At 37.7% G+C, this 24,579-nt stretch overlaps 1 protein-coding gene across 9 annotated transcripts in view; it reads left to right on the top strand.

The window, feature by feature from the left end:
• Positions 1-24,579, top strand: part of SLC4A4 (solute carrier family 4 member 4) — a gene marked incomplete at its 5' end in the record, with an annotated part of 343,701 nt that overhangs the window by 64,574 nt on the left and 254,548 nt on the right. The window contains one exon of one of the 9 annotated variants that reach the window (XM_081303371.1): positions 13,797-13,846. The exons of the other annotated variants lie outside the window; for them this stretch is intronic. Within the exon in view, the coding sequence (XP_081159497.1) occupies positions 13,825-13,846 (22 nt within the window). Of the gene's footprint in view, positions 1-13,796; positions 13,847-24,579 lie in introns of those variants that run through there. 9 annotated transcript variants of the gene reach the window in all.

Consider the following 24,579-nt stretch of genomic DNA (forward strand, 5'->3'; position numbering starts at 1 on the left):
CATGTGAAATAGGCAGGGCACTTCACAGTTCCTGGGGGTTGCTGCTTTATGTTATATGCTAGGTTTCTGAGGGGTTCTGTGGAGGCACAGTTGTTAAGGAACAAATTGTTCATTGAGCCTAAGGATATTGTTTGTAGGTTTGCATTTTGTGTTTATTTTTTTCATGTTGCCCATTAAGTAACACTGTAATATGCCTTTAAGATATTTGGTCTGAGTGATCCATTTTGACATGAAGGTTCTCTTAGAAATTGCCATTATTTTCTCTGATGCTTATCATGGAGACTAGATAGATTAGTAGTTGGTTTATCTTGGTGCAGTTCTACTTGAAAGTCAGAATTGCTTCACCCAGAGGTAAAAAGAAATGTAATCTTGATTTTTGGGAAGCCGCAAGTTCTGACACCAAGTGATAATAAAATTCTTAGGACAAAACTCACTTAGTGAAGTATCTACCTAATATATTCCATATTGTCTTTCAAGAACAACCATATATACAGTCTGTTATTCTTGAATCTAGAATGTTTGAGTTACATACGGGTGTGTGTGTGTGTGTGTGTGTGTGTGTGTGTGTGTGTATATATATATATATATATATATATATATATATATATATAAACTGTGTGTGTGTATGTACACGTACAGTACACACACACAGACACAGATAAAGAGGGAGGGAGATGATGTCCTATTGTCCTATAGACAAGATTCCCACATGTGCCAGCAGTGCATTGTGTGATGCTTATATTATTCTGAGGCAAAACAAAACAAGCAAGACATATAAATAGTCACTAGATGCGAGTCATCTTTGACTTTCCTTGCTTTCACCCCCATATGTAATCTTTTTGTCTATTTCTTTAAAGTTTTGCTGCTCAGGAATTGTTTTATCTTGCTTAGACATCTATAGCAGCCTTTAATTTTGGAGTCTTTCTCCATGCAGTGGCAACATTGGTCATGATGAGGTGTAAGCCAGGTCATGCTGCTCGTTTGCTGAAAACTTCCATTGCCCTTAGAATACAGTCTCAGTCGGGCAGTCTGGTCCACAGTCTCTCTCCAGTCCTGCATTGCAGCCATTCACTCTTAACTCACTTTAATCCAGTCGCACTGATGTTTTAGTTCCTTGGTGCTAAAACCTTTTGTACCTCAGGCCTTTTTGCACCTATAAGCCCCTCTCCCTGGAATGGTCACCCTATTCATACCCTGATTAGCTTTTTCTTCCTGTTTTAAAATTTTAGTTCTTCAGAGAGGCCTTTCCTTACTTCTCCATCCAGTGCAGTTTCCCTAGCACTATTCTTTCTCAGCTCCTTATTTGCTTCCTTCCTAATACCTGGTTTAGCTTGCAACTTTGATCAGTCTACAATTTTGCCTTGAGCTGGTGTTAGATTGGAAGCTCTGGGAGAGCAAGAATCAGGTTTTTTTTTTTTTTTTTTTTTTTTTTTGTTGTTGTTCATTGATCTCTCTGGCCCCTAGCACAATGCCTGGAACCTAGCATTTGCTTAATACATGTTCATTGAAGATAAATTGGATAAGTGCATTCCTGGAGAGGCATAAATATTGCTTTTATTTGTCTAAAGATTTCCCACATTCTAGCTGGTGGTTAGGCCTAGCTTGGTGGCTTATGCCTATAATTCCAGTGGCTCAGGAGGCTGAGGCAGGAGGATCACAAGTTCCAAGCCAGCCTCATCAAAAGCAAGGATCTAAGCAACTCAGTGAGACCCTGTCATTAAATAATATACGAAATAGGGCTGGGGATGTGGCTCAGTGGTTAAGTGCTCCTGAGTTCAATCTCTGGTACACACATACACAGACACACACACATGAAAAAAAGATTTCCCATATTCTAGATGAAGGTCCAGCTGGTTTTCTTGTTTTTAAACTGCACATTTCATTTTCTACTTCCCTGTTCTGCCTTTTTCTCTTGCCATGTAAAATTTGATCCTTTCAATTATTCCACATTGGAAAATGCCTCATAATTTCAGCTTTTGCCAAAGTGGTAATTTGGTCTGGGTAGAAGACTCCCAAGTGTATGCAATTACTTGTTACTTACAGGTGATGGGAGAAATTGATCCACAGAGCACAGAGATCCATCACTGACTTCACAAATGCTCCTATTCCAGACAGAGCTCTGGTACCTCTGCCTCAGAAGCCTCGTGCAATAGGCATGGAATTGAATAATAAAGAACATTCCTATGAAGAAATAAGCCAAATAACTTGCAGTATTTGAGCACATCAGGGAGATAACATAATTAACAGATTCATTTAGCTTGGAACAGGATGCTTTTGATTTTCTCCAGCATTCTCGCATCGATAGAGTTTCTAAAAGGTGGATATGTGTTTGGTCCCTTCCACATTGGGAGTTTTGAGAAGGAAGCCAGTTAGCCACATGTCCTCTGAGTTCAGCAGTAGCTTCAAGGCCTTGCACAGCTGCTATTCTCAGTGTGGCTGCAGAGCCCGTGTCCCAGCTGGAGACACAGAGAAGGAAACGTGTGTGAGAGTGTGGTACTCTGAGCAATCGGGAGGGAGAGGCTGGGGAAGAAAAGCGAACTGGAAGAACAGGCAGGAGAGACAAGGGAATGAGGAGGTGGTGTGGAGTGGGTGGTGGAGAGAAAGTTAGATTGTGCTCTTTCTTAAAAATAATCCTTTTGCCTCCTCCACCGTGCACTTTTTTCCCCCTAAGTTAGCAGCTGCCATCATCTGAGGGTTGCCCAGAAAAGTGGGTGGGAAGATGGTCCTGGCTGATAGGATCTGGAAACACAGAGTGGCTTCCCACCCTCCATGGTTTTGGCCTCTTCACTTCTCTTTTTGTTAGTGTCCTGGAGTATGTATGGGGTACCAGGGGCCACTGTGTTACTGCAAAAACTCTGAAGACATGTGAAATGTTAGGAGACACAGCTACAGACAGAACATCCTGCTCAGTACGTTGATCTGCTGTGTAATGCATTTTGTGACAAGCTTAGACAGGTATCAGTGCTGGGAGCTACCAACCGCCCCTTGAACACAGGTCTGGTCTGCGTGGCAGCGACGTGGTGCTAGCTAGGTGTGCACGGACACTCATTTAGTCTTGTGGTATTTTTTAGTTCTTTGGATGTGTACCAGAATTGATGGATTTATGCTAGTGGACATTGTTCTGTGAGCCTGGGACAATGGTTGCCAGTTGGTGATCCAGTTATATTCAGGAAATTGAAACAGAGAAATGGGCAGCTGCTTTTGTTTGGGGCTTCCGGGTAAATGAACAGAGTAGCTTTTCATAAGAGCCAAGAATATTTGGTATTTTGTCATTTGACTTCCCTTTTTCCCAGTGCACACCCCTATGCCCGCTCCCAATCTGACCTCATACTTTTTAGTACATTTCTACTTTCTTTTTTTTTTTGGGATGTTTTAAATGCTTTTAGGCAAGACCCTTCACTCTGCCATCATAAAGTAAGATTTCTTTAATTTTTCTATATGCCATTGACATATACCCAAAATGAATCACTATGCAGAGCAGAAGGGAATCTTCAGGGTGAGTGTGAAATGAGATAGTGCTGTCTCTGTTTAAAGAAACATGAACAGAAGAACTGTACTGTCTACCTCATTCTTATCTCTATTGATGGAAATAGGAGGATACACTTTATCTTTAGGTCTGAGATCAAAAGGTTTTATATTAAAAAGTAACTGGCCTTTTCTGAAGGAGCCCCTGCTATATGATTTACCTGGAAAGGCAGAGTTATCAGGCTGTTAAGAGCACATTTTAGAGGTGGCTTACTTGAGTTAGAATCCTAGCCCAAACTTGCAGTATAGCCTTGGAAACAGTTGTTTTATGCTTCAGCTTCCTCATCTGTAAGAAGGGGATTGTGATAGAATTTCATTGTATATTCTGAATATCAAATGAGCCTGGTATCTGGTTAGCAATAATGGTCAGCAGTAATTATATTTTGAGTTACCTTGGATACATTCTTCAACCTCATCTTTTTCCCTCTCTTGCATGCAGATAATGCCAAAAGTTTCAGGCTAAAACTTTGTAGAGATTATTCCTTATAAACAACAATTATTATTCTTTAAGCTTGTCTAAACTTGTCTTCTACAAATTCTCATTGGCTATTCCTTTATGTTAGCCATCAGCTTGGTCCTGACTCCCAGTAGCATCTTTGGAAGAGTCAACCTAAATTCAGTCTCTCAACTTGCCAGCGGGGCACCAGTCTGAATGTTGGCTGGCAGGTGCAAGGACCGAGGAAAAGAGAATTTCAGGGCACACAGGTGACAGCTACTGAGCTGCTCTTTTATGTGGGGTACTGCTAGTAGCAAGTGGCTCTGCTTACTATGTGTGCCCTTGAATTTAGTCAACAGGTGGGATCCCCAGTTCTGCACCCCTGCAAGCCAGTAGCTTCTCTCTTTGTGTTCCTCAGTGAAATTAATCTGATTAAGAACAAGTCAGGAGTCTGAAGGCAGTGCTATGTGGGAAGGAGACCACTTGACCTCTTGTGTTTTGGGTGGTGCTGGGTTGGCACAACAAGACTGTGCTTCGTGTGATACAAATAATGGTTGTTTATTCCTGTGGTGCCAATGGACATGAAAGGATGGTGTCGTGGTGCTTCTGTCTTCTTTAGCCAGTTGACTATATAAATATCTCAGAGAGCCTTGACTTCTGAAATACAGTTCTCTTGAAGTCACCTCAGAGTGCCCTCCAATTGGCAATTCTTATAGTATTCATTTCATGTTGCTACTGGTTATTCTCTTCCAATAATTATTCCATCTTATCATGCCATGGGATGTTATGAATAGCGTGTTTACGTGTGTCATGGGAGAGTTGATGTTGTTGCTATTTATAGTGACCCATGAGTTCAGGAGGCCTCAGAGGTTCTAGTGTACTCCAGGTGCTGGGGGTATTCAGGGCTAAAAAGAGATTGCAACTTGGAGTGGAAAATGGGGGAAACCCAGAAAGGAATGTGGAATTCAAGATGTGAAGTTCTCCTTAGTGAAGTAAACAGGGTATAAATGATTATCTGCAAAGGCATTATTACCACCTTAGCAGAAGATGGGACACGGCCTGTGGTTTGGAGTTAAATTTGTGAAGTAGGGAGCATGAGTGTGAGTGCTTTTGTGAGTGTGTGTGCACGTGCACTCAGGTGTGCGATTGGAGTGTACATGAGGAGTGACAAATTGGCAAGGACTTTTTTTGAGTGGTGTTCTGTTTAGGAAATTTTTCATATGGAAGCAAATAACTTTAAAATGATATGTGTTCTCAGTACAAGGGATTTCAACTCAGGGCTTTGTGAGTATGGCCTGTTGAAGCAGAAGTAGTTGGGGTGAGGGACCATGGGTGCACTCTATAAATAAGTTCTCCAGAATTCTTCCATGACCACAATCTGAAGGAAGGAATGTTAGGTTCTTTTAATAACTTTCCCATAAACAGGAGTTTTATTTGAGTTTTCATCACACTTTGATAGAGGTGTTGTGAGTATGGAGCCCCCATTTTCATTTGTCTCTAGAGACAATCTTAATTATCTTTGGTTCTTTCCTGGTCTTTCTCTACCATAGCCATCCATTCACTGACTTTCCTTCAGTGTCTCTTATATCCGCCCTTCCTTTGAATTCCTTGGGCAATATCTTTCTATTTGGTTTTGCAGCCTTTAGGGTCTGCCTTGAAATAGAAGTTATTTTAGATAAGGCTGCCAGATATCTAAAATATCAGTTTCATCTAGTGTCTCTTTAATTATAAAAACAAACAAGTGAGCAAAACTCTCCTCATTACTCTGCATTAATTAAAGCTGGCTCCTAACTTAGAATTCATAGATGTTTAAGAGTAAATTGACAATGTAACAGAGAGTCCACTATTTACCATCAGTATTTAAAAAAGCATAATAAAAAGTACACAGATTTTCCCTGACCTTGTAAGTTCATTTATACCAACTTGCAATGATTTTGCCAGTGTTTTTATTAAATATATATTTTTTATTCATTCTAATGAGTTATGCATGACAGTAGAATGAATTTTGACACATCATATATAAATGGAGTATAACTTCTCATTCATCTGGTTGTACATAATGTAGAGTCACACAGGTCATGTAATTATATATACATATAGGGTAATAATGTCCAATTCATTCTACTATCATTCATACTCCCATGCCCCCACTCTTCCCTTCACTCCCCTCTGTCTAGTCCAAATTGTCTCTGTTCTTCCTCACTTGCCTTATTGTGAATTAGCATGCTCATATCAGAGAAAACATTTGGCCTTTGGTTCTTTGGGATTGGCTTATTTCACTTAGCATAATATTCTCCTATTCCATCCATTTACCAGCAAGTGTTTGAATGCCTGCTATATAACCTAAATTATACAGATTGGTATGTAGACTTCCAGTAGTGACTGACCTCTTTCAGGTGTATGTCGTCTCTCCAATGGTATCATTAGAGCCCCTCAGGGCAGGAGCAATATTACATGCATCCATGTAATATTACACCATGTTTTGCAAAAGCATATCCATTTAAATGGACAAGTAAATAAAACATTCAGAAATTACTTATTAGGTTCTTATAGTCTAGTCTAATAAAATAAAAACATGAGAGGAAGGGTTGTGTAATTTATTCAATATTAATAAATAACTTGGCAAAAAATGCTATTCCCAACTTAAATCCTTACTGAAATGTGACTAAAATAGAAAGAGCTTTCCAGTAGGGTGTGTTTCTGAATAATGGTGAAATGAAGAGGGAGAAGGCCTGAAAAAGTAAATTTTCCCATGCTATAACTCTCCAGCTTTGTTTCGCAATAACTAATTTGCATGTAAATAAAATAGAAATTGTCTTTGTTTCCAAAATAGAGATAAAAGTGCTACCCCATGTATAAGAAAAATATTAAAATATCAAGATTTGTGAAAATATGCAGACCAATGTAGGCATGCAAAATACTATTTCAGATGTAATTTCTCTAAGAGCCATATAGCTTGATAAATTGGAATAAGCCTGCTTGTGTGGGCAACTATTTATTTAGGGTTCATTCCCATGATGATGAGTGAGGATAGCACATAAAAGAGGTTACTTATGATAGTGATAATTGTTAATTAGATGTGCCCTGAGTCTGTTTGTAGCATTTGTTACAGAGAACTTTAAGAATTGATTTTATATGTGTATCTGGGATTAAGGTTTGTGATCCTTTCAGAAATGAATTTAGATGACCTTTAGACATGTTTCTCAGAATTATCACTTAATGATTCTGAAACAATAACACCTCTGGAATTTATATGTTCTTTTGCTGATTATCACTTAAGCAGAATTCTTTCTTTCTTTCTTTTTTTTTTTTTAAGCAGGATGCACTTGATATCCTTGTTCGAAAGCCACTTTTCATGGTAATGGTATTGTGATCCAGCAATTTGTATTAAAGTCATCCTTTTGCCAGTTACTAAAGTTTTAGCACAAAGGCCACAAGAGAAAGCAATTATTTTAAATTGATTCTGCTTCATTGATGAGTCTTTGGGAAGGAATAACTTGAATTAATGGAAAATGTGATTTGGGGATGCAAATTTATCATAAACATGTGAACCTGGTAGCTGGCTGTGTTTGTTCAAAACTGAAGATGTTTTTATCTGAAAGTGGGGTGACTTCTATTAGCATAGCACTGGAAAGGTGATTTTTATAACTAGAAATTCACTGCACATTTGCCTGGTATCTGGAATACACATGAGTAACTATAAAACCCCAAGTTAATTTTTTTTGTCTAATTATACTTTGTTACTTGTGCAACTGCTGAATGCCACAAGCAAATAGGAAAAAAAATTTCAAAAACATTTTGAATTATTTTTTTACTGTTGTCTACACAAGGATATGACTAATAGTCTTCTTTGATCCTCCAATTCCTAAATATAGATTTTGAGTAAAGAGGTATTCTGGTTAGGAAGGATTGAAAATAAGTAACTGTATTCTACTGGCTATCTCAGATGAAATTCTGACCAGAGTTTTTGAAAAGCATGTAAGCATGGCTTGAGGAAAGATCTCTGACCTATTATTTGCATGCTCAAATCAAACCTGGAGGGTTTGTAGATCTACATTTTCTTTAAGCTCTTCTTAAATAAAAGAATATTTTTTAATCAAATTTATTTTTATTTTATTTTAATTGGTGTACTAATTGTACATATTTATGGGGTACAGTGTGATATTTTAATACATGTATACAATGTAGGGTAATTGTATACAATCAGGGTAATTAGCATTTCCTTCACCTCAAATGTTTATCATTCCTTTGTATTGGGAACATTAAAAAATCCTCTGTGTTGGCTATTTCGAAATATTCTGTAAGTTGTTGTTAACTGTAGTCGCCTTACTGTGTGTGCTATGGAGCACTAGTACTTATTCTTCCAATTATCCATTCTCCCCCTATTAACTTCCAGCCTCTGAAGACCTCAGTTCTACTCACTCCTGAGTAAATACAATGGGATAAATTTAAGGATATTCTTTGTGAATTTTTAAATTATTTTTTAAGTTTTTTATTCTAAGTAGTTACACATGATAGTAGAATGCATTTTGACACATTGTATGCTAATAGAGCATAATTTCTCATTTCTATGGCTGTAAATGGTGCTGAGTCACACAGATGGTATAATTATACATGTATATAAGGTAATAATGCCTATTTCATTTTACTGTCCTTTCCATCCCCTCCGTCCCACCCTTCCCCTTACTCCTTTCTACACAATCCAAAGTTCCTTCATTCTTCCCTACCACCCTGGCCCCACCTTTGGTCTTAGTGTATTTTTGTATATAGGCAGAAGTGGCAGAGATGGTTTCCTTGGTTGGCAGATGGAGAGAAAGTTTCATCTTAATAACTGAGAGGGAATGGGGGATATTTAATTTAATAAAGGCTCATATAAGCTTAGGTAAAAAGAAATCCATCAAGGGCAGTGTATAAGCAGAAAAACCAATCTGGAAAATGCATTTATTTTAAAACATCAATTGAGGGCTAAAAAATGTCACTGAGTTGTGAATGACAAGCACAGGGATGATGCTGAAAGTAGTAGGAGAGAGAGAGCTATGACATAGTCTGAGCAAAGAAGAGAGGAAGTGAAGGGACCCTCACTATGGAGAAAAGCAGTGAGATCAAAGAGCAGAAAAGCCACTGTTGAGTGGCAAGGGACATTTACCCTTCAAACTAGAGCCCTGCAGCTTAATAGTAGCTCAATAGTACCAGGCTTCTACATTCTCCCTTCATCCTAGTTTTCTTGAGCTAGTCCCCCCCACCCAAGCATGATTATTAATGATTGCAGTGATTCTCCAGTCTATAACTAGTTTTCTTTCCTTCCTTTTTTTTTTTTTGTACCTAGGGATTGAATCCAGAGGTACTTCACCACTAAGCTACATGTTCAGCCCTTTTTATTTTTTATTTTGAGACAGAGACTCACTAAGTTGCTTAGGGCCTTGCCAGGTTGCTGAGGCTGACCCTCTTGTCTCATCCTCCCTAGTCGCTGGAATTACAGGTATGTGTGGTCCACCTCACTTCTTTCCCTTCATTCTTATATCCACATTATGTCTTTGTATTAGTTTTAGAATCACCTCTATGAGACAGCTTTCCTGCAGAGAGCTTGGGCCTTGTCTTGTAGCTATGCTTTCTAAAAATTCCCTTCAAGTACTCTCTGGTCTTTGGGCAGCAGGTATATTGCTCAGTGGTAGAGCGCTTGACTCACATACATGGGTTAAAAAAAAATAAAAAAACATGGGTTAAAAAAAAAGTGGAAAAAAAATGTCTAGTCATCTTGCAGATCACTTAATTTAACTCTGCAATTTTAATTTATATTCCTTATAGGAGACTACTCCAAGGCTTTGTCTTCAGCCACAAGACAAAGCTGGATTAAGATGTTCGCTTTTTTTTTTTTTTAATTTTTTATTGATTATTTAAAGCATTACATAGCTCATGATATATCATCTTTCATACATTAGACTCAAATTGTGTTTTGAACTCCCATTTTCACCCCAAATATAGATTGCAGAATCACATCTGTTACATATTCACATTTTTACATAATGCCATATTAGTGTCTGTTGTATTCTGCTACCTTTGAGGGGAGGGGAGGGGTGAAGATGTTCGCTTTTTACAAAGATGCTATCTCGAGTGTCCACACCATATCCAAGGCTGGCCGCTTGGTAATCTGCCTGATGACAGTGGAAATTCAGAGTGAGGCAATGGGACTTTTTTGGAAGACAGCTGGGTCTAGGGGAATTTTTGTAAGCAATGAACCATTCTTTAATTGAAACCACTGGATGTGGTTAGTAGTTTATTTTAAAAACACCATATGTTAGTTCATTCCTATAGACTGTGACAATCATAGTTTAATCAAAAGCTGCTTGTGACATTTCTGTTTAGTTTTCATAAAAGAGTGGTTTGCTTCCTTGAAATCCTGAACTCTGTGCCAAATGCCAACACATTTACAATTATAGTTTTGCTTTTAGGCAGTTGTGCAACTTTCTGAATATGTGGTAGGTTTTAATTCATTTTTGTCACTTTCACTAATTTGTCATCTTCTTAAATGGAAAAATGTTTTCTTAGCCTTTTGTTTGGTAAACAAAACTTTTACTCCTTTCTCCATGGTTCCCCTGAGAGGAAGTAAACTAATGTAACTGCTTTTTGACTCTCCTTTTTGGTCAGAAAGCCAAGCTAATGCATGATCTCACTGAGACATGATCTATTTGTATGAACTGTAAGCTTGTAATCTTGTCATCATCCCTCATGGTCTGGGGGCAGGCACCCTATTAGCCACCACAACAGGATGAGAAAAGAGATACAGCCAGATCCCTGAGCCTTCCTCTCAGCACAGTGCAAGACAGTTCAGTCCATTTTGATCCAACCCAAGAAATATTTATGGAGCACTTCTCCTTTTTAGGCATAGTCCTGGGCCCTGGGGCTGTGGAGATGAAAATGTTTTATAAACAGATAGTTTGTGTGTGTGACACAATCAGATAAATGTAAAAGAATGTGATAATTGCTAATAGTTGTGTTATGTCAGCATAAAAAATGGTGGGGGTATTTGGAGATGGCCTCACAGAGGAAAAAGCTCCTGATTGGAGTCTTGGAGGGGCAGGAGGTGGGGCAGAGAGAGTGAGGAGCTGGCTATATTTCCCTAGGAATGGAGAATTACAGGTGGGGAATAAGATGACGTGCTTCTTCAAAAGTATCCCTCTCCTTTTTAGGAGGAAATACTATGTTTAGGTCTTTCTGTACCTAAACTGACCACAAAAGCCCATTTTGGGAGACTCTGTGTAGTAGTTTTGCCTAACATCACTCTTCCCTGTCTCAGAACTCTGAAGATAAGTTCAATCCATCTTGATCCAGTTCAGTAAATATTTATATTCTTCTCAGGTGTGGTTCACAACAGAAAAGTGCCAGCTGAAGCCCTCGACTTCCCAGGTTGCCCTGTGGTGAGGGGTGGCCATGTGACTTAGTCCTGGCCAGTGAGATGTAAGCTTAGGTGTATTGCATTATACATTTCTGTTAGTACTGACTCCTGTGAGAAACATCTACACAAAAAATTTCTAAACAATATCTAATGGGTGTTGCGAATGAATATTTTTGTTCTATTATTTTCTATATAAGTAGTAAAAAACTGTCAGGTACATTCACTTCCATCTCTTAACTCTGTTCTTGTTGCTGGTGAGCCTGAGTAACTGCTTACATTTTGCAGGTCAATTTGTTTATACCATATGTCTATCTGTTCTCTCTATATATACACAGAGGAGGTTTATGAGAAGTAATTAGAGTGAATCTGTGTATTAGGTGATTTGAGTTTCATTGATGGAATGTTGATAGTGATAATAATAATGAATATTGAACAAAAGCTATGGTCTAAATTCCTTGCCAATACATAAAAAAGTGAAATCTTAATTTTCTTCACTCAAACCTGAGGGTACTGTCCTCCTTTCTGTGTTTGAAGACTCCCGGAGCCTCTGAGCAACTTGACATTATATGGTTGGCAAGTGGCGTTGCTGAGATGTGGATCTGGGGCTTTCTGATTCTAAGTGAAGGCTCTTAACCACTGCACTGTGGTTATTATGAGCAGGCTTTTTGACAGCTTTATACTAGAGTGAATGGAATTTGAAAGCACTGTATGTATCTACATTCAACTTGTCTTGTCAACATGAATTCTTATGCTATGCGAAGAGTGATACTGAACTTGGGCAGAAAGGATAAAGAAGCCCTTCCTTTCCTCCTACAAGATCCTCCAGGTTTAATCCAGAAATCTTAGCTTAGAATCATATTGTGCATACTTTTATTTTTTTGGCTGATTTTCTGGGTACAAAATTACTCTTATTATTGGAAATGTAAATACAACAAACCATAAACAAAATAGCTACAACTGACTAGACGAAATGGATAGTGTGGCTGGATTTTACAATAGACTGATAATTTTCCTATCAGCCTGTTTATTTTGTTCAAATCTGTGTATTTCTCTATCTACCCAGTTTTCATTTTGTTTATGTATTTCATTTATTTATTCACTCATATAATTTTTTTTTTGAATTTTAAAGTTTTGAAATTTGGTCAGTTTTCTTGGTTTCTTCTCAGGGGCGTGTTTTTGAAACATTTTGGCTTCAAGTGACTTTATTTAGTCACCCAAGCTTCCCTCCTCTAAGAAAGTCTTTACCCATCCAATTTGTTCCTGTCAAGCAAATGAAGTTGGGAAAAGTTATTCAGTATTGAGGACTTTAGGGAGAATCTCTCTGTAAACCCCAGGATCATGTCAGTATCAGGAAAGAGGAGATGACTTGTTAATGTATTCATCCCTTTACCTAAAATATTTATTGAAACCAGGTGCTGTGCTAGGTGCTGGGGTTAGGAGAGGGAGCAAAATTAAAAACACTTTCTTCTCTTAGGGAGCTTTTAGTCTGGCACTTACTGATCAGACACCCATAGAGAGAAATGTGAAATTGCACTTGCAATGAGTCTTGTGGTGGAGTGTGGTTCATGGTGCTGTAGTTTGATATTGGTAGAATTTGGTTAAGTTGAGGGATTGTGGAAAAGCTTCTCTGAGAAAATCCTATTTTAATTGAGATCTGAAGGATGATAAAAAAAATTAGAAGACTCTAGAGAAGAACACTGTAGATTAAATGGAAAAAAAAAAGCATAAACAAGGCTCTGAGCCAGGAGGAAGGATGATGAGTTGAGCAGGCTTATCTAAGACTAGCCATCGAACCTGACCTAGGTAGGAGGAGGCTTCATTTAGAGTAGTTTGATCTAGAAAGTAATTCCATTTTCCTTGACTCATATTTGAGAAAATGAAAGGTACCAATTTCATGTGGATATAGAATATAGAATTCCCAATGCATGTAAACGGCCATCTATATTTAAGGCATAAAGTAAATTAAAGCACCCATTTTTAACCTAAGTTGAATTGAAACTTTTATGTTTACCAACTTCCTTATTTTTTCCAATGCTGGTTTATCTAGGAACCACTCCCAACTTCTGCTTGTATATGTAACTTTCTTTTCTGAAAATATTGCTTCCTGCAATATTAACATGCCAAATAATGCCTGTGTTTCTAAACTTCTCGTGTCAGCTAAAGTGTTGGGTGTTGGCATGAAAGGAGCAGTCCTACCTTTTTTAGTGCCTCCACAATTTTTGTGTTTTGATAAACTCATCTGGCAGTCAAGAAAAATCCCTTGAAATTTCTGCAGTTTCAAAGTCTAGAAAGATGGAGGGGCACACCATTCCAGATGAACGTTCAGTAGCACTGAGTTTAAATCATACACAGGCCTTTTCTATCTGTGATTCACATGGTGTCAGGAGGAGAAGGAAGATCAAGTGACAGGGTCAGGAGGACACAGCCCTGCTTTTGCTTGCTCAGTGACTTCCTTCCAGAATGACTCGACATGCATCACCAGAACACAGGAGGTATGTACCATGGTGATTTATACCATGGTTTTGGTTTGTTAGTTTATTCTGTCATAGCCAGAGCAAGAAAAAAAAAAAACTGGCGATGCAAAGAGAGATTTTGTTTAACTGGAAGAATTTTGAAACCTCTGTGAACTAAGTACACCAGTGTATTTTTGTTCATGGTGCTTTTGAAGTCTGTGATCAGGAAATGTGTTTTCCCTAAAAAGAAATCAGAAAAGGTCCCAGGAGGGCCTCATTGACTGTAACAAAATATGTTTTTTTTAGAGCATTTTTCATGTTTTCACACTATTCTTTTTCTCCCTTTTGCTCCAAGTTGCATTTTTCCATCAGAGTTATTTTGGGTGGAATTGGAAGTTTTCTCTGGCTCTTTGTGCACAGTTCCAAAGGGCATTCAGAGAGTTGACTAAGCTGAGTTGGCCATACATTGCCAAACATTTTATTTTTGTGTGGTGCTATATAACTTATAGAGACTTTCATACGTGTACCCTAATTGTTCCATCACCCTGATGCAATTAGAACCAGCATAATTCCTGTTTTAGAAATATAAATTTGAGGTTCCCCAGTCTAAGTAATTTGCCTGAGGTCACATCTCCTATGTTGGTCGAGGAGTCAGGATTAGAACAACGTCCTTGGACTTCTGATCTGGCTCTCTTTATACCATATCATGAAACTGAAATACCAGAGTGATTGGACTAAAAATGGGGAACATTTGATAGTGTGCAATCAAATCCTGGAGGGTTCCATTATTCATTTCTCCAAAGCTTGGTATATTCAAAATTAGAAAATTATAGCTATGAATAGTTGTTTTCCACTTGATTGGTCTAAAGTCAACTGAGTCCTAGAGAAGACTCTTTGAAAGTGTGTTGCCGTGGAGATGGATGAGCATAGCCGTGTAATAGCTTCCACGTATTTGAAATTCCAGCAGTTTAGGTGACAGTTGTGTCTTTCTGAAGGGCGTGGGCAGATTCTGAACGGGCTTTTCCCGTTGCTCATCAGTTTGGCCGTGGCTGCTCTTATTCCAGCAGTCACTCATTTTCACAGATGTCTTTCAGAAGTCTTTTTATGCTCTTCTTTTTTTGTGTGTGTGATACTGGGGATTGAATCCAAGAATGCTCAACTACTGAGCTACATCCCTAGCCCTTATTTTATTTTTGATTTGGAGACAGGGACTCACTAAGTGGCTGAGACTAGGCTTGGACTTGTGATCCTCTTACCTCAGTCTCCCCTGTTTCTGGGATTACAGGCATGGGCCGCAGCACTCAGCGGTTGTTTCTTTTCTAAATCCAGAATATGTGGAAGCCATTTCTTTTTGGTGTATTTCATTTCTTATCCTTGCCTATCAAATAGCTGGCATTAGGAAAATTCACACGGACTTCAGCAGGGACTCAAAACATTTGTGTAGTAGTTTGGACTTATAAAGGCTGTCACCTCTGTGATTGTGTTTGATCTTCTTAACAGCCTTATGAGAAATCTAAGCCAGTATTAACTCTTCCTTTTTTTTATAATAAATGTAGGCAGCAAGATTTATGGAAGCAATATCTTAACAGTGGTTAAAACCATGGGCTTGAATGGTAGTTTGACTTCAGCTCCTACGTACGTGCCTTACTCCCTAGCTCTTGATGGTGGGCAAAGTACTTGGTTATTCTAAGTCTCAGTTCTTGTAATCAATAAAATGAGGTGAGACAGCTACGTGCCTTGTCAGGTTGTCCTACGTTTTAAGTGAATTTTAATGCCTTCAAAGGGCACTGGCAAAGGATTAGGCTTGGTGTGTACTAGTTATTATCAGTAAGCCACTTGATTACACTCACGCATTAGCAAAGAGCAGAACTGGGCCTTTCAACCCTGACTCCTACCTCATTGTCTTTCCAGCATACCAGCAGTTTTCTTCTTTTTCTTCTTCATGGGAAGGCAGCTGCTATACACTAAGCTGTTAGTGAAGGCAATGGGTTTTTGAAATAAAAGACTTAAGATATTCTGTAAGAACATCTGAATTCTTGGAATAAGTCTGAAAATTATTCTAAAAATGGAGAAACACCTACTGTACTATTAAGAGAAGCTTGGTTCTAGCCCAAATTTAACTTGAAAAAAAAAATCCTCCTCTGGTTCATGTTAATAGTACATGAGTACTTTGGGATGTAGCAGTTTATCCACTGTCATTGGTAGGGGATTAAGGTGTGACTTTGGATTCCCGTGTTATATGCCCCTACCCACAGTTCCTAGGATGAATCTGGTGAGAGCGAGGGGTGAAGCTGCAGGCTCATTGGGGAACAAACCATGGTTTCATTGGCACTTTCTTCCAAGCAGATCAGTGTAGAGGAAAGGCCAGACAACAGATTTGTTCAAGATATTTACTGGATTGGGATTGTCCCTTGAAAAGTTTACATTCATGTTCGTCATGCCTTGTCTTTTAAGGAGTCTTGCTGGAACTTTCTAGAGAGCCTAAAGTGGTGAGGTGGCTGCTTCTGGCCCCCCTCACTACACATCTTCCATATCTGCCTGCAGGGGGCCTCAGTGCAGCACCATAACAATTTATGTGTCTGTCTATACCTTTACTTGTTTGAAAATTCTTCTTCTCTGATTATAAAAATATTAAGGTTTGGCCTATATATAGCATTTGACATGTTACAAAGCATGCTTGCACATAAATTATCTCAGAGGTCTTCAGTGATATTTATTTCTACCTTACATGAAAGAATATAGATCTAAAAGGTGAATGAATTGCCCAAGGAGCAGGACAAGTGTGAGAAAAATAGGACTTGAACATCTCAAATCTGGGACTGTGAATACAATTGGTATCTTCTCTGAGGCTGATTTAATTAGTTTCGAGTTAATAGATTCATACATCTACAAAGGTTTTGCTGTATCTTGTAATAACAAATGAAGGAGCAAAATAGAAATCACAACTAGGGGGGCCACACAATGTGCAGAATCACTAGGATCAATTTTGTTCCTAGAGTTGTCTTTAATTTGTTTCTGAGCCTCCTGGCAGCCAAGATAAAAAGAGAGATAATCAGTTACAGATTTCTTATCAGAAAAGGAAAAGCATACTAAAGAGAAGTAAAGATTTTATTAGTATTACATTCTAAAAGGATTGTTTCACTTGAGGCTTCAGATAAGGTCAATAAGAATAATAGAAGATAATGCTCTCAATCAAAGTTTTACAGCTATGCAATAACATAAAAAAATGCATTTAAGGGGGCTGCCATTTGTTGGGTGCCCTTCGTGTTTGGCAGTCTGCAAGGGAACTCCACCTGCCTTATTTTATTTAACCCTCATAAACATTTCATTATTGCAACTATCACTTAATGGTATCATTTTGTCTATTTAATGATAAGGAAAACCAGTTCATGCTACTTCCTCAGGGTCATACAGCTAGGAATTCTGCAACTCAGATCAGACTTTGTCTGATTCCAGAGTCCATGTTCTCTCTACTCTCTCATGCTGCTTGTCATGCTGTGGGGAGGTGAATCAACTAAACACAAGTGCACTGGGCCCTCCATACCTGTGTGTTCTGCATCCACAGATTCAACCATCAGCAGATGGAAAATGTTCAGGAAACAATCACATCTGTATTAAACATGTATCAATTTTTTGGGGGGTCATTCTTTAAACAATACAGTATAACAATATCTTACATAGCTTTTGCATTAGCTATTATAAGTAGTCTAGAGATGATTAAAGTATAGGAGAGGATGCTTGTTGGTTATATGCAAATACTGTGTCATTTTATAAAAGGGTCTCGTGCTTCCATGGATTTGGCATCTGTGGGAGGTTCTGGAACCAATTCCCCTAGATACTGAGGGATGATTATGTTTCATCTTCCAGTGGTTCTACTTTACCCAGGAATGCATTTTTACAGGACCTACATTAGAGGATCTTCTCTAATTTCACTTCTGTCATTCAGGAGGTGAGTGTAGAAAAGCTCATATTCTGCTGCTGCTTGAGAGCATTTTCCCTAGAGTGGTTGATGATGGCTATGGTTGTGGTTGTCAAATACAGAGCACATTAAATACATTATCTTTGTTCATCCTCCCAACAACCCAGGAAGGAAGATGCCAGATGGAGAAAGTGAATTTCACAAAACCATATTGATGCCCAGTGGCAGGATTCAAATACAGATCTTCTTGGCTCTGATGAGCATGTGCTACACCATTTTACTAGGGGGCCTCTTATTAGGCAAGTGGTAAGATTGTTCATTTCTTGAAAAAAGTTGAACTGCAAATCTGGGCTCTTGTCTGGAAGAAAGACCATCTTACTATAGCTCTCAGAGAGACTATAGGGATACCATCATATGATTGGTGAATTAACTACTAGACATAGAAATGTCAAAAATTGATGTGAACAACTTTAATTTGGGAGAATGCAGCAAAAGTAATAATTTCAGTTTAGAATAGTTAATTCAGAGCTGTTCTTTTTGACAGGCCTTAAATACCATGATCAATTATATAAGTAATGTTACTCCCATTTTGTGATTATTCTAATAATAATCATCATCATTTCTACCAACAGCACAATAACAATAGGTAGTGTTCTCTGAGTACTGTTCTGAGGGTTTGATAAGAAATGGCTCATTTAATCCTCATAACCCTGTGAGGTAGATATAATGATTAACTGTCTAGATGAAGAACTATAGATAAGTGAATTAGCCACTCAAGAACCACAGCTGGCTCATTGCACTTGATCCATCTTTATATGTTTGGTAGATCAGGTAAAGATGCTTGTATTGCTTTTCTCTGTTGCAGGGAACAATGCAACCAGTTTATGTGCCAGTATTTCTGCATTTTTAGAAGTAGAATTTAAAATAAAAGGGATAGGAATGCAGAAAAAGTAAAACAGTTGCTTGCTTAACTTGTGAGGAGACTATTCCTGAACACCCTAATTCTTGTAGTGGGCAAGTATCAAAAGACTGGGTATCTTTTTTTTTGAGCTCATGTAGTTTGGTTCATAAATAGTTTTAGTCCACAGAATGAAAATCTGGTTAAAAGTTCAAAAGGTTCCCCTCCCCCCCTCCTCCTTCTTTCTTCTTCTTCCATATATGAAAAGTTGTAAGTGAACACAATACCTTTATTTTTATTTTTATGTGGTGCTGGGATGGAACCCACTGCCTCACACATGCTAGGTGAGCATTCTACCACTAAGCCACCACCCCAGCCCTAATTTTCTTTTTATTATAAAATAAATTTATTGGTAGTAACCTTACATAATTTGTTGCCAATATTCGATGTTACAAACTTTAAAGTCTTTGAGATATGCAAGATAATGGTATAAATTAAATGGTATAAATTAAATGGTATAAATGGTATAATGGTATAAATCCTATTATTGAGGTCTCACTTTTATAATTTCCTTGTTTCTTCTTATAAAGGCCTGTTATATGATTTACATAAATATGTTCAGTAAATGGAGAAATAAACTGGGAGAAAAACTGTATATTTTTATAATCTACACACTTCTCACACAGATACATTTATTAAGAGATTCCTAATAAAGATTTTTCCATTGGAACATGTGGGTACTGATGCTGGTTACCAGTTTGTATAGTGAACAACTTCTTCTCCATAGCACCCTGTGAGTTCTGGGTCTGTGAGGCAGTGTGTCAACTTCTTCCTCTCTAGATCACTGCCAGAAAGGGTTAGTCTTATGATTGTTCTTGATAGAGTCCCCCACAAGGTAATGCACAGTGTTTAAATTATTTATATTGGGGGACTTTGTCTAAACTCCATTTTCTCCTTAAACCGAATATTGGATTGAACACTTGATAATTCTTTGTATTGATAGAGAAAATATTAGCATAAAATTTTGAAAGAGTAGCCAAGTACTTAAAAAGGGTAGCTCTGAAAAACATACTGGTTACGTATTGCATACTGGAATAAGATTGACCTGAATTAGATGTATGGCCTTGAACTAGTTTACTGACTTGTTTAAATCTTAGTTTCCTCATGTGAAAAATGGGGTAATAATACCTAACTCATGGGATTATTATGATTATTAAATACCATAATCAATATGAAGTGCTTAGCCTACTGACTGAAATAAACTTTCAATGTACATATGTACCACTTAAGATTATTCATTAAAAATGGAGTAAGTTATGCTCTGAGTCTATTTTACTCATGAAGAATTAATTAGAGCAAAGTGTTTGATAAGAATTGGAGTGTTCCCACACATAGCATTCCTACGTAATTTCAGTTTCAGAAGTTAAGTTCCCAGATGTAGTTAATGTCGTCAGAAGGTCAAGTCCTGGAGAATTTTTTCCAGCCTGAAAGAGATGAAGGTGGTCCTGTAGTAGAGCACACAAAACCTTGCCAAGGTATAGTTCCAGTCAGCTGTGACATTTACCAGCTCATATGTTGGGAGCTTCATTGAAAGTGTTTGGGCTTCACTTTAATAAGCCATGGAATGAGGAATTGGTATGGATAATCTCTAATTTTTCTTTTGTTCCAGCTCTTATATTATTTTACTCTAAATGAGTATAGGTCATATGAAACTAGATAAATTAGTCAGGTCAGTTAAAAAAAAAAAGTTACCAGAAAAAGAGTTCTTTCTTTCTTTCTTTTTTTCAATAGTCACAAATAAGACAGAGGAAATAAATGAAAACAAAAACTCCAAAGTAGGTTGCTGGAGAGTCTGTTTCTTTACTCCCAAGTGACCAAGTGACCCTTTTATTGTCTTTTTCCTTGATTCCTTTGGAGAAATGGTCTCAGCTTATTCACAGTCCTAGGGTCTTTTTGCTTCCTTCCTTGCCTGAAAAAAAAAATCTTTTAAATTCTTTCATTGCAACAGCAGGAGGGGCCCCAAAGGATGTAGGCACAGGAAATGTGTTTGCTTTAATTGTTGCCAGTTCCCAGTTGCCCTGAGCTGTCACCAGAGTGAATATGTGAATGAATCAAATGAATAGGGAAGATAAATCCAAATAACAGAACACACACACACACTTTTTTTCCCCCCTCTCAAAGAACTATTTTGTCTTGAGCAAAGGGTCATTTAAACTGAAGATGTGGTTGGCTTGGTGCCTTGGAAAGGTTTGTCACTTTCTTTCTACAATACTTCCTGAAAAATTTCTGTGCCATTGGGGAGTTGTTCAAATTGGTTATCGTCATTTTCTTTAAAATGAGGACAAGGGGGTGGTTAAGTGTGGCATACATTCTAGAACTGGTTTGGTATCTTTCAGGGTTTCAAGGTTACCATCAGAAAATTAGCTCTTCTTTCTCTGGTGTTTTGAGACCTGTGGTATTTCTAGCAGATAGACGCATCACAAATTACCTTGTTAAATCTCTACAACTCAGTGAAACAACTCAGGGAAAAGTCACTTGGGCCATGTGGCACAAACAGTTAACTTGGGCCTCTAGCACCGAGAAGCCAGTGTTTTCTCTACCACACCACGGTTTCCTTCCTATGTTGGGCTGCGGCTTCCTAATTCTTGCATAATGACTTGAGTTTACCACAATGGTAACCATCTCCCACCAGCAGTAGAACCTGAGAAGAGTGAAAGGATTTTTCCATCTTTCAGAAGCCATGTTGCTCAATGAGGTTGAGAGTGCGGGTTTACCTCAGTCAGATCCACGAGGATGTGGCTGCCAGACTCTCCTGAAACTAAGGACAGTAAAAAAGCAAACTGAAGAGCCATGGAGGAACTAAAATTTCCAAGAGCAAGCTCCAAGTGCAGATGGGGGACCTACCAAGGGCAGAGAATGTGGCAACTGGTCTGAAATAATCCTGCAGCAGTGCCAACTGGCATGGAATATTTTTTTTCAACTTTTTATTTTGAAAAATTAGATTTGCAGGTGGTTGTAAGATAGTACAGAGAAGTCTCATGTACCTTTCTCTCTGTTTCTCTGATGGTTGCATCAGAGGTAACTAGAGTGTAATATAAAAATCAGGAAGTTGACATTTGTACAGTGTGTGCATATTGTTCCATGTCATTTTATCAAGTTCAGATTCATTTAACCACCAACACCACAGTTAAGGTGCGGAATAGTTCTATCACCACAAAGATATCTTTGGGTTATTTCTTTATAGTTACACTTCCTCCTTTTAGATCATCCACAACTCTGGTAACTACTAATCTATTTCCATCTCTATAATTTTGTCATTTCACAAATGCTGTATAAGCGAAATAATGTAGTAATAATGTAGTATGTGAACTTTTTAGATTGGCTTTTTTTTTTTTTTCACTCGGTATTACACCCTTGAGATTCATGTAGGTTGTTGTAAATGACTTTTTGGTTTGTTTTTGTTGAGTAGTGTTCCATGGTGTGTGTGCACTAGTTTGTTTAACATTTACCTATTAAGAGACATTTTGGTTGTTTCAAGTTTTGGGCTATTAGAAATAAAGGTGCTGTGACCAACTGTTTATAGGCTTTCAAATAGTAGTTTTCATTTCTCTGGGATAAATGAAATATAATTTCTGGATCCTATGGTAAATGTATGTTTAATTTTTAAATAAATTACCAACTCTTTTTCAAAGTTGTTCTCTTATTTTACTTCCCACCAGAAATATATGAGGGATCCAGTTTCCTTTGTATTCTCACTAGCATTTGGTATTATTCACTTTTTAAATTTTTTTTTTAGCTGTTCCAATAGTTGGTAGTGATGATCTTGTGTTAGTTCTAACTTGCATTTTGCTAATGGCTAATGCTGTTGAATATCTTTTTTTTGTGTTTGTTACCATGGATTGAACTCAGGGGCCCTCAACCACTGAGCCACATCCCCAGTCCTATTTTGTATTTTATTTGGAGACAGGGTCTCACTGAGTTGCTTAGTGGCTCATACTTGTGGAGGTTGGTTTTGAATTTATGATCCTCCTGCCTCAGCCTCCCAAGCCACTGGGATTATAAGCATGTGCCATCACACCTGCCTTGCATATCTTTTTCAAATCTTACTTACCATCTTATTTATATCCTCTTTGGTGAATTATCTTTTTGTAGTTTTTAACTCATTTTCTAGTGGGATTTTTCTTTTAACTGTTAAGTTTGGAGTATGTATTCAAGATACAAGTTCTTTTTTTTTTTTAGTTGTAGATGGACAAAATATCTTCATTCATTTTTATGTGGTGTTGAGGACTGAACCCAGTGCCCCACATGTGCAAGGCACATACTTTACCACTGAGCCACAACCCCAGTCCCCCACCCCCGCCCAAGGTCTTTGTCAGATATGTGATTTGCAAGTATTTTCTTCTATTTATAGCTTATCTTTCTTCCCCCAGCTTTATTGAGGTATAATTTACAAATAAAATTATAAAAATTTAAGGGGTATAGCATGATGATTTTATATACACATATTGTGAAATGATTGCCACAATCAAGTTAGTTAGCATTTCTATCACCTCACTTAGTTACTACTTTTTTTTTTTTTTGGTGAGAGCATTTAAGATCTTTATACCTGAAAGTTTGTACCCTTTGACCAACCTGTCACCTTTTCATTTCCTCTACCCCTCAGCCTCTGGTAACAACTTTGCTTCTACAAGTTCAGCGTTTAGGTTTCACATATCAGCAAGTTGATAAAGATTCATTTTTCTCCATCTGACTTATTTCACTTAGCATATGTCCTCAAGGTTCATTCATGTTGTCCCAATTGGCAGGATTTCCCTTTCTTTTATGGCAGAGTAGACTCTGCTGTATGGATCCTGTGTGTGTGTGTGTGTGTGTGTGTGTGTGTGTGTGTGTGCCACTGTTTGTCCATTCATCTATTCTCAGATGCTTTGGCTATTATGACTAATGTTGCAAACTTGAGTGTAATTAATCCTTCAATATACTAATTTTGTTTCCTTTAGATATACAGAAGTGGCATTTTGGATACTGTGGTGTTTTAATTTTATGAGAAAACTACATACTGTTTTCCATAAGGGGTTTACCAATTTACATTCTCACCAATGATGTACATGGGTTCCCTTTGGCCATATCCTTGCCAATTCTTTCTCTCTTGTCTTTTTGATAATAGTCATTCTCATTGTGGTTTTTAAAATTAGTTTCTTTTATGCCTTTATTTTATTTATTTATTTTTATGTGGTGCTGAGAATTGAACCCAGTACCTCACACATGTGATGCAAGTACTCTACCACTGAGCTACAACCCCAGCTCCTCCTTATGATTTCAATTTTTATTCCTCTAATGATGTAAGTACATCAAATTTTTCATATGCCTATTGGCTACATGTATGTCTTCTTTTGAGAGTGTCTAATTCAGGTCCTTTTTCTATTTCTTTATTTGCTACTGAGTTGAATGAGTTCCTTATATATTTTGGATCTTACTGCACATCAGTTATATGGCTTGCAAATATTTTCTCCCATTTCATAGGTTGCTTTTTCATTTTGTTGATAATGTTCTTTGCTGTGCAGAAGCCTTTTAGTTTGATATAATCTCATTTATTTTTGCTTTTTTGGCTTGGATTTTGGTGCATATCCAAAATATTACTGCCAAGTCCAATGTGAAGGAGCCTTTTCCTTATGTTTTCTTCTAGGAGTTTCAGGTTTCAGGTCTCATATGTAAGTCTTTAATCCATTTCAAGTTAGTCTTGTGAATGTTAAAATAGGACTGTGATTCCATTCATTTTTCTGGCTTATCTTTACAGTCCCATAAAAGGGTCTTTCACAAAGCAAAAGTTTTAAGTTTTGGTGAAGTCTAATTTATTTATTTTTTCTTTATGGATCATGTTTTTGTTTGTTTGTTTGTTTTAATCATATGAAAAAATGCTGGTCCTGAAGACTTTTTCTTCTATTATCTTATAAAAAT

The sequence above is a fragment of the Spermophilus citellus genome, assembly GCF_964194105.1.
Source record: "Spermophilus citellus genome assembly, chromosome: 8".
Lineage (NCBI taxonomy): Eukaryota > Metazoa > Chordata > Mammalia > Rodentia > Sciuridae > Spermophilus > Spermophilus citellus.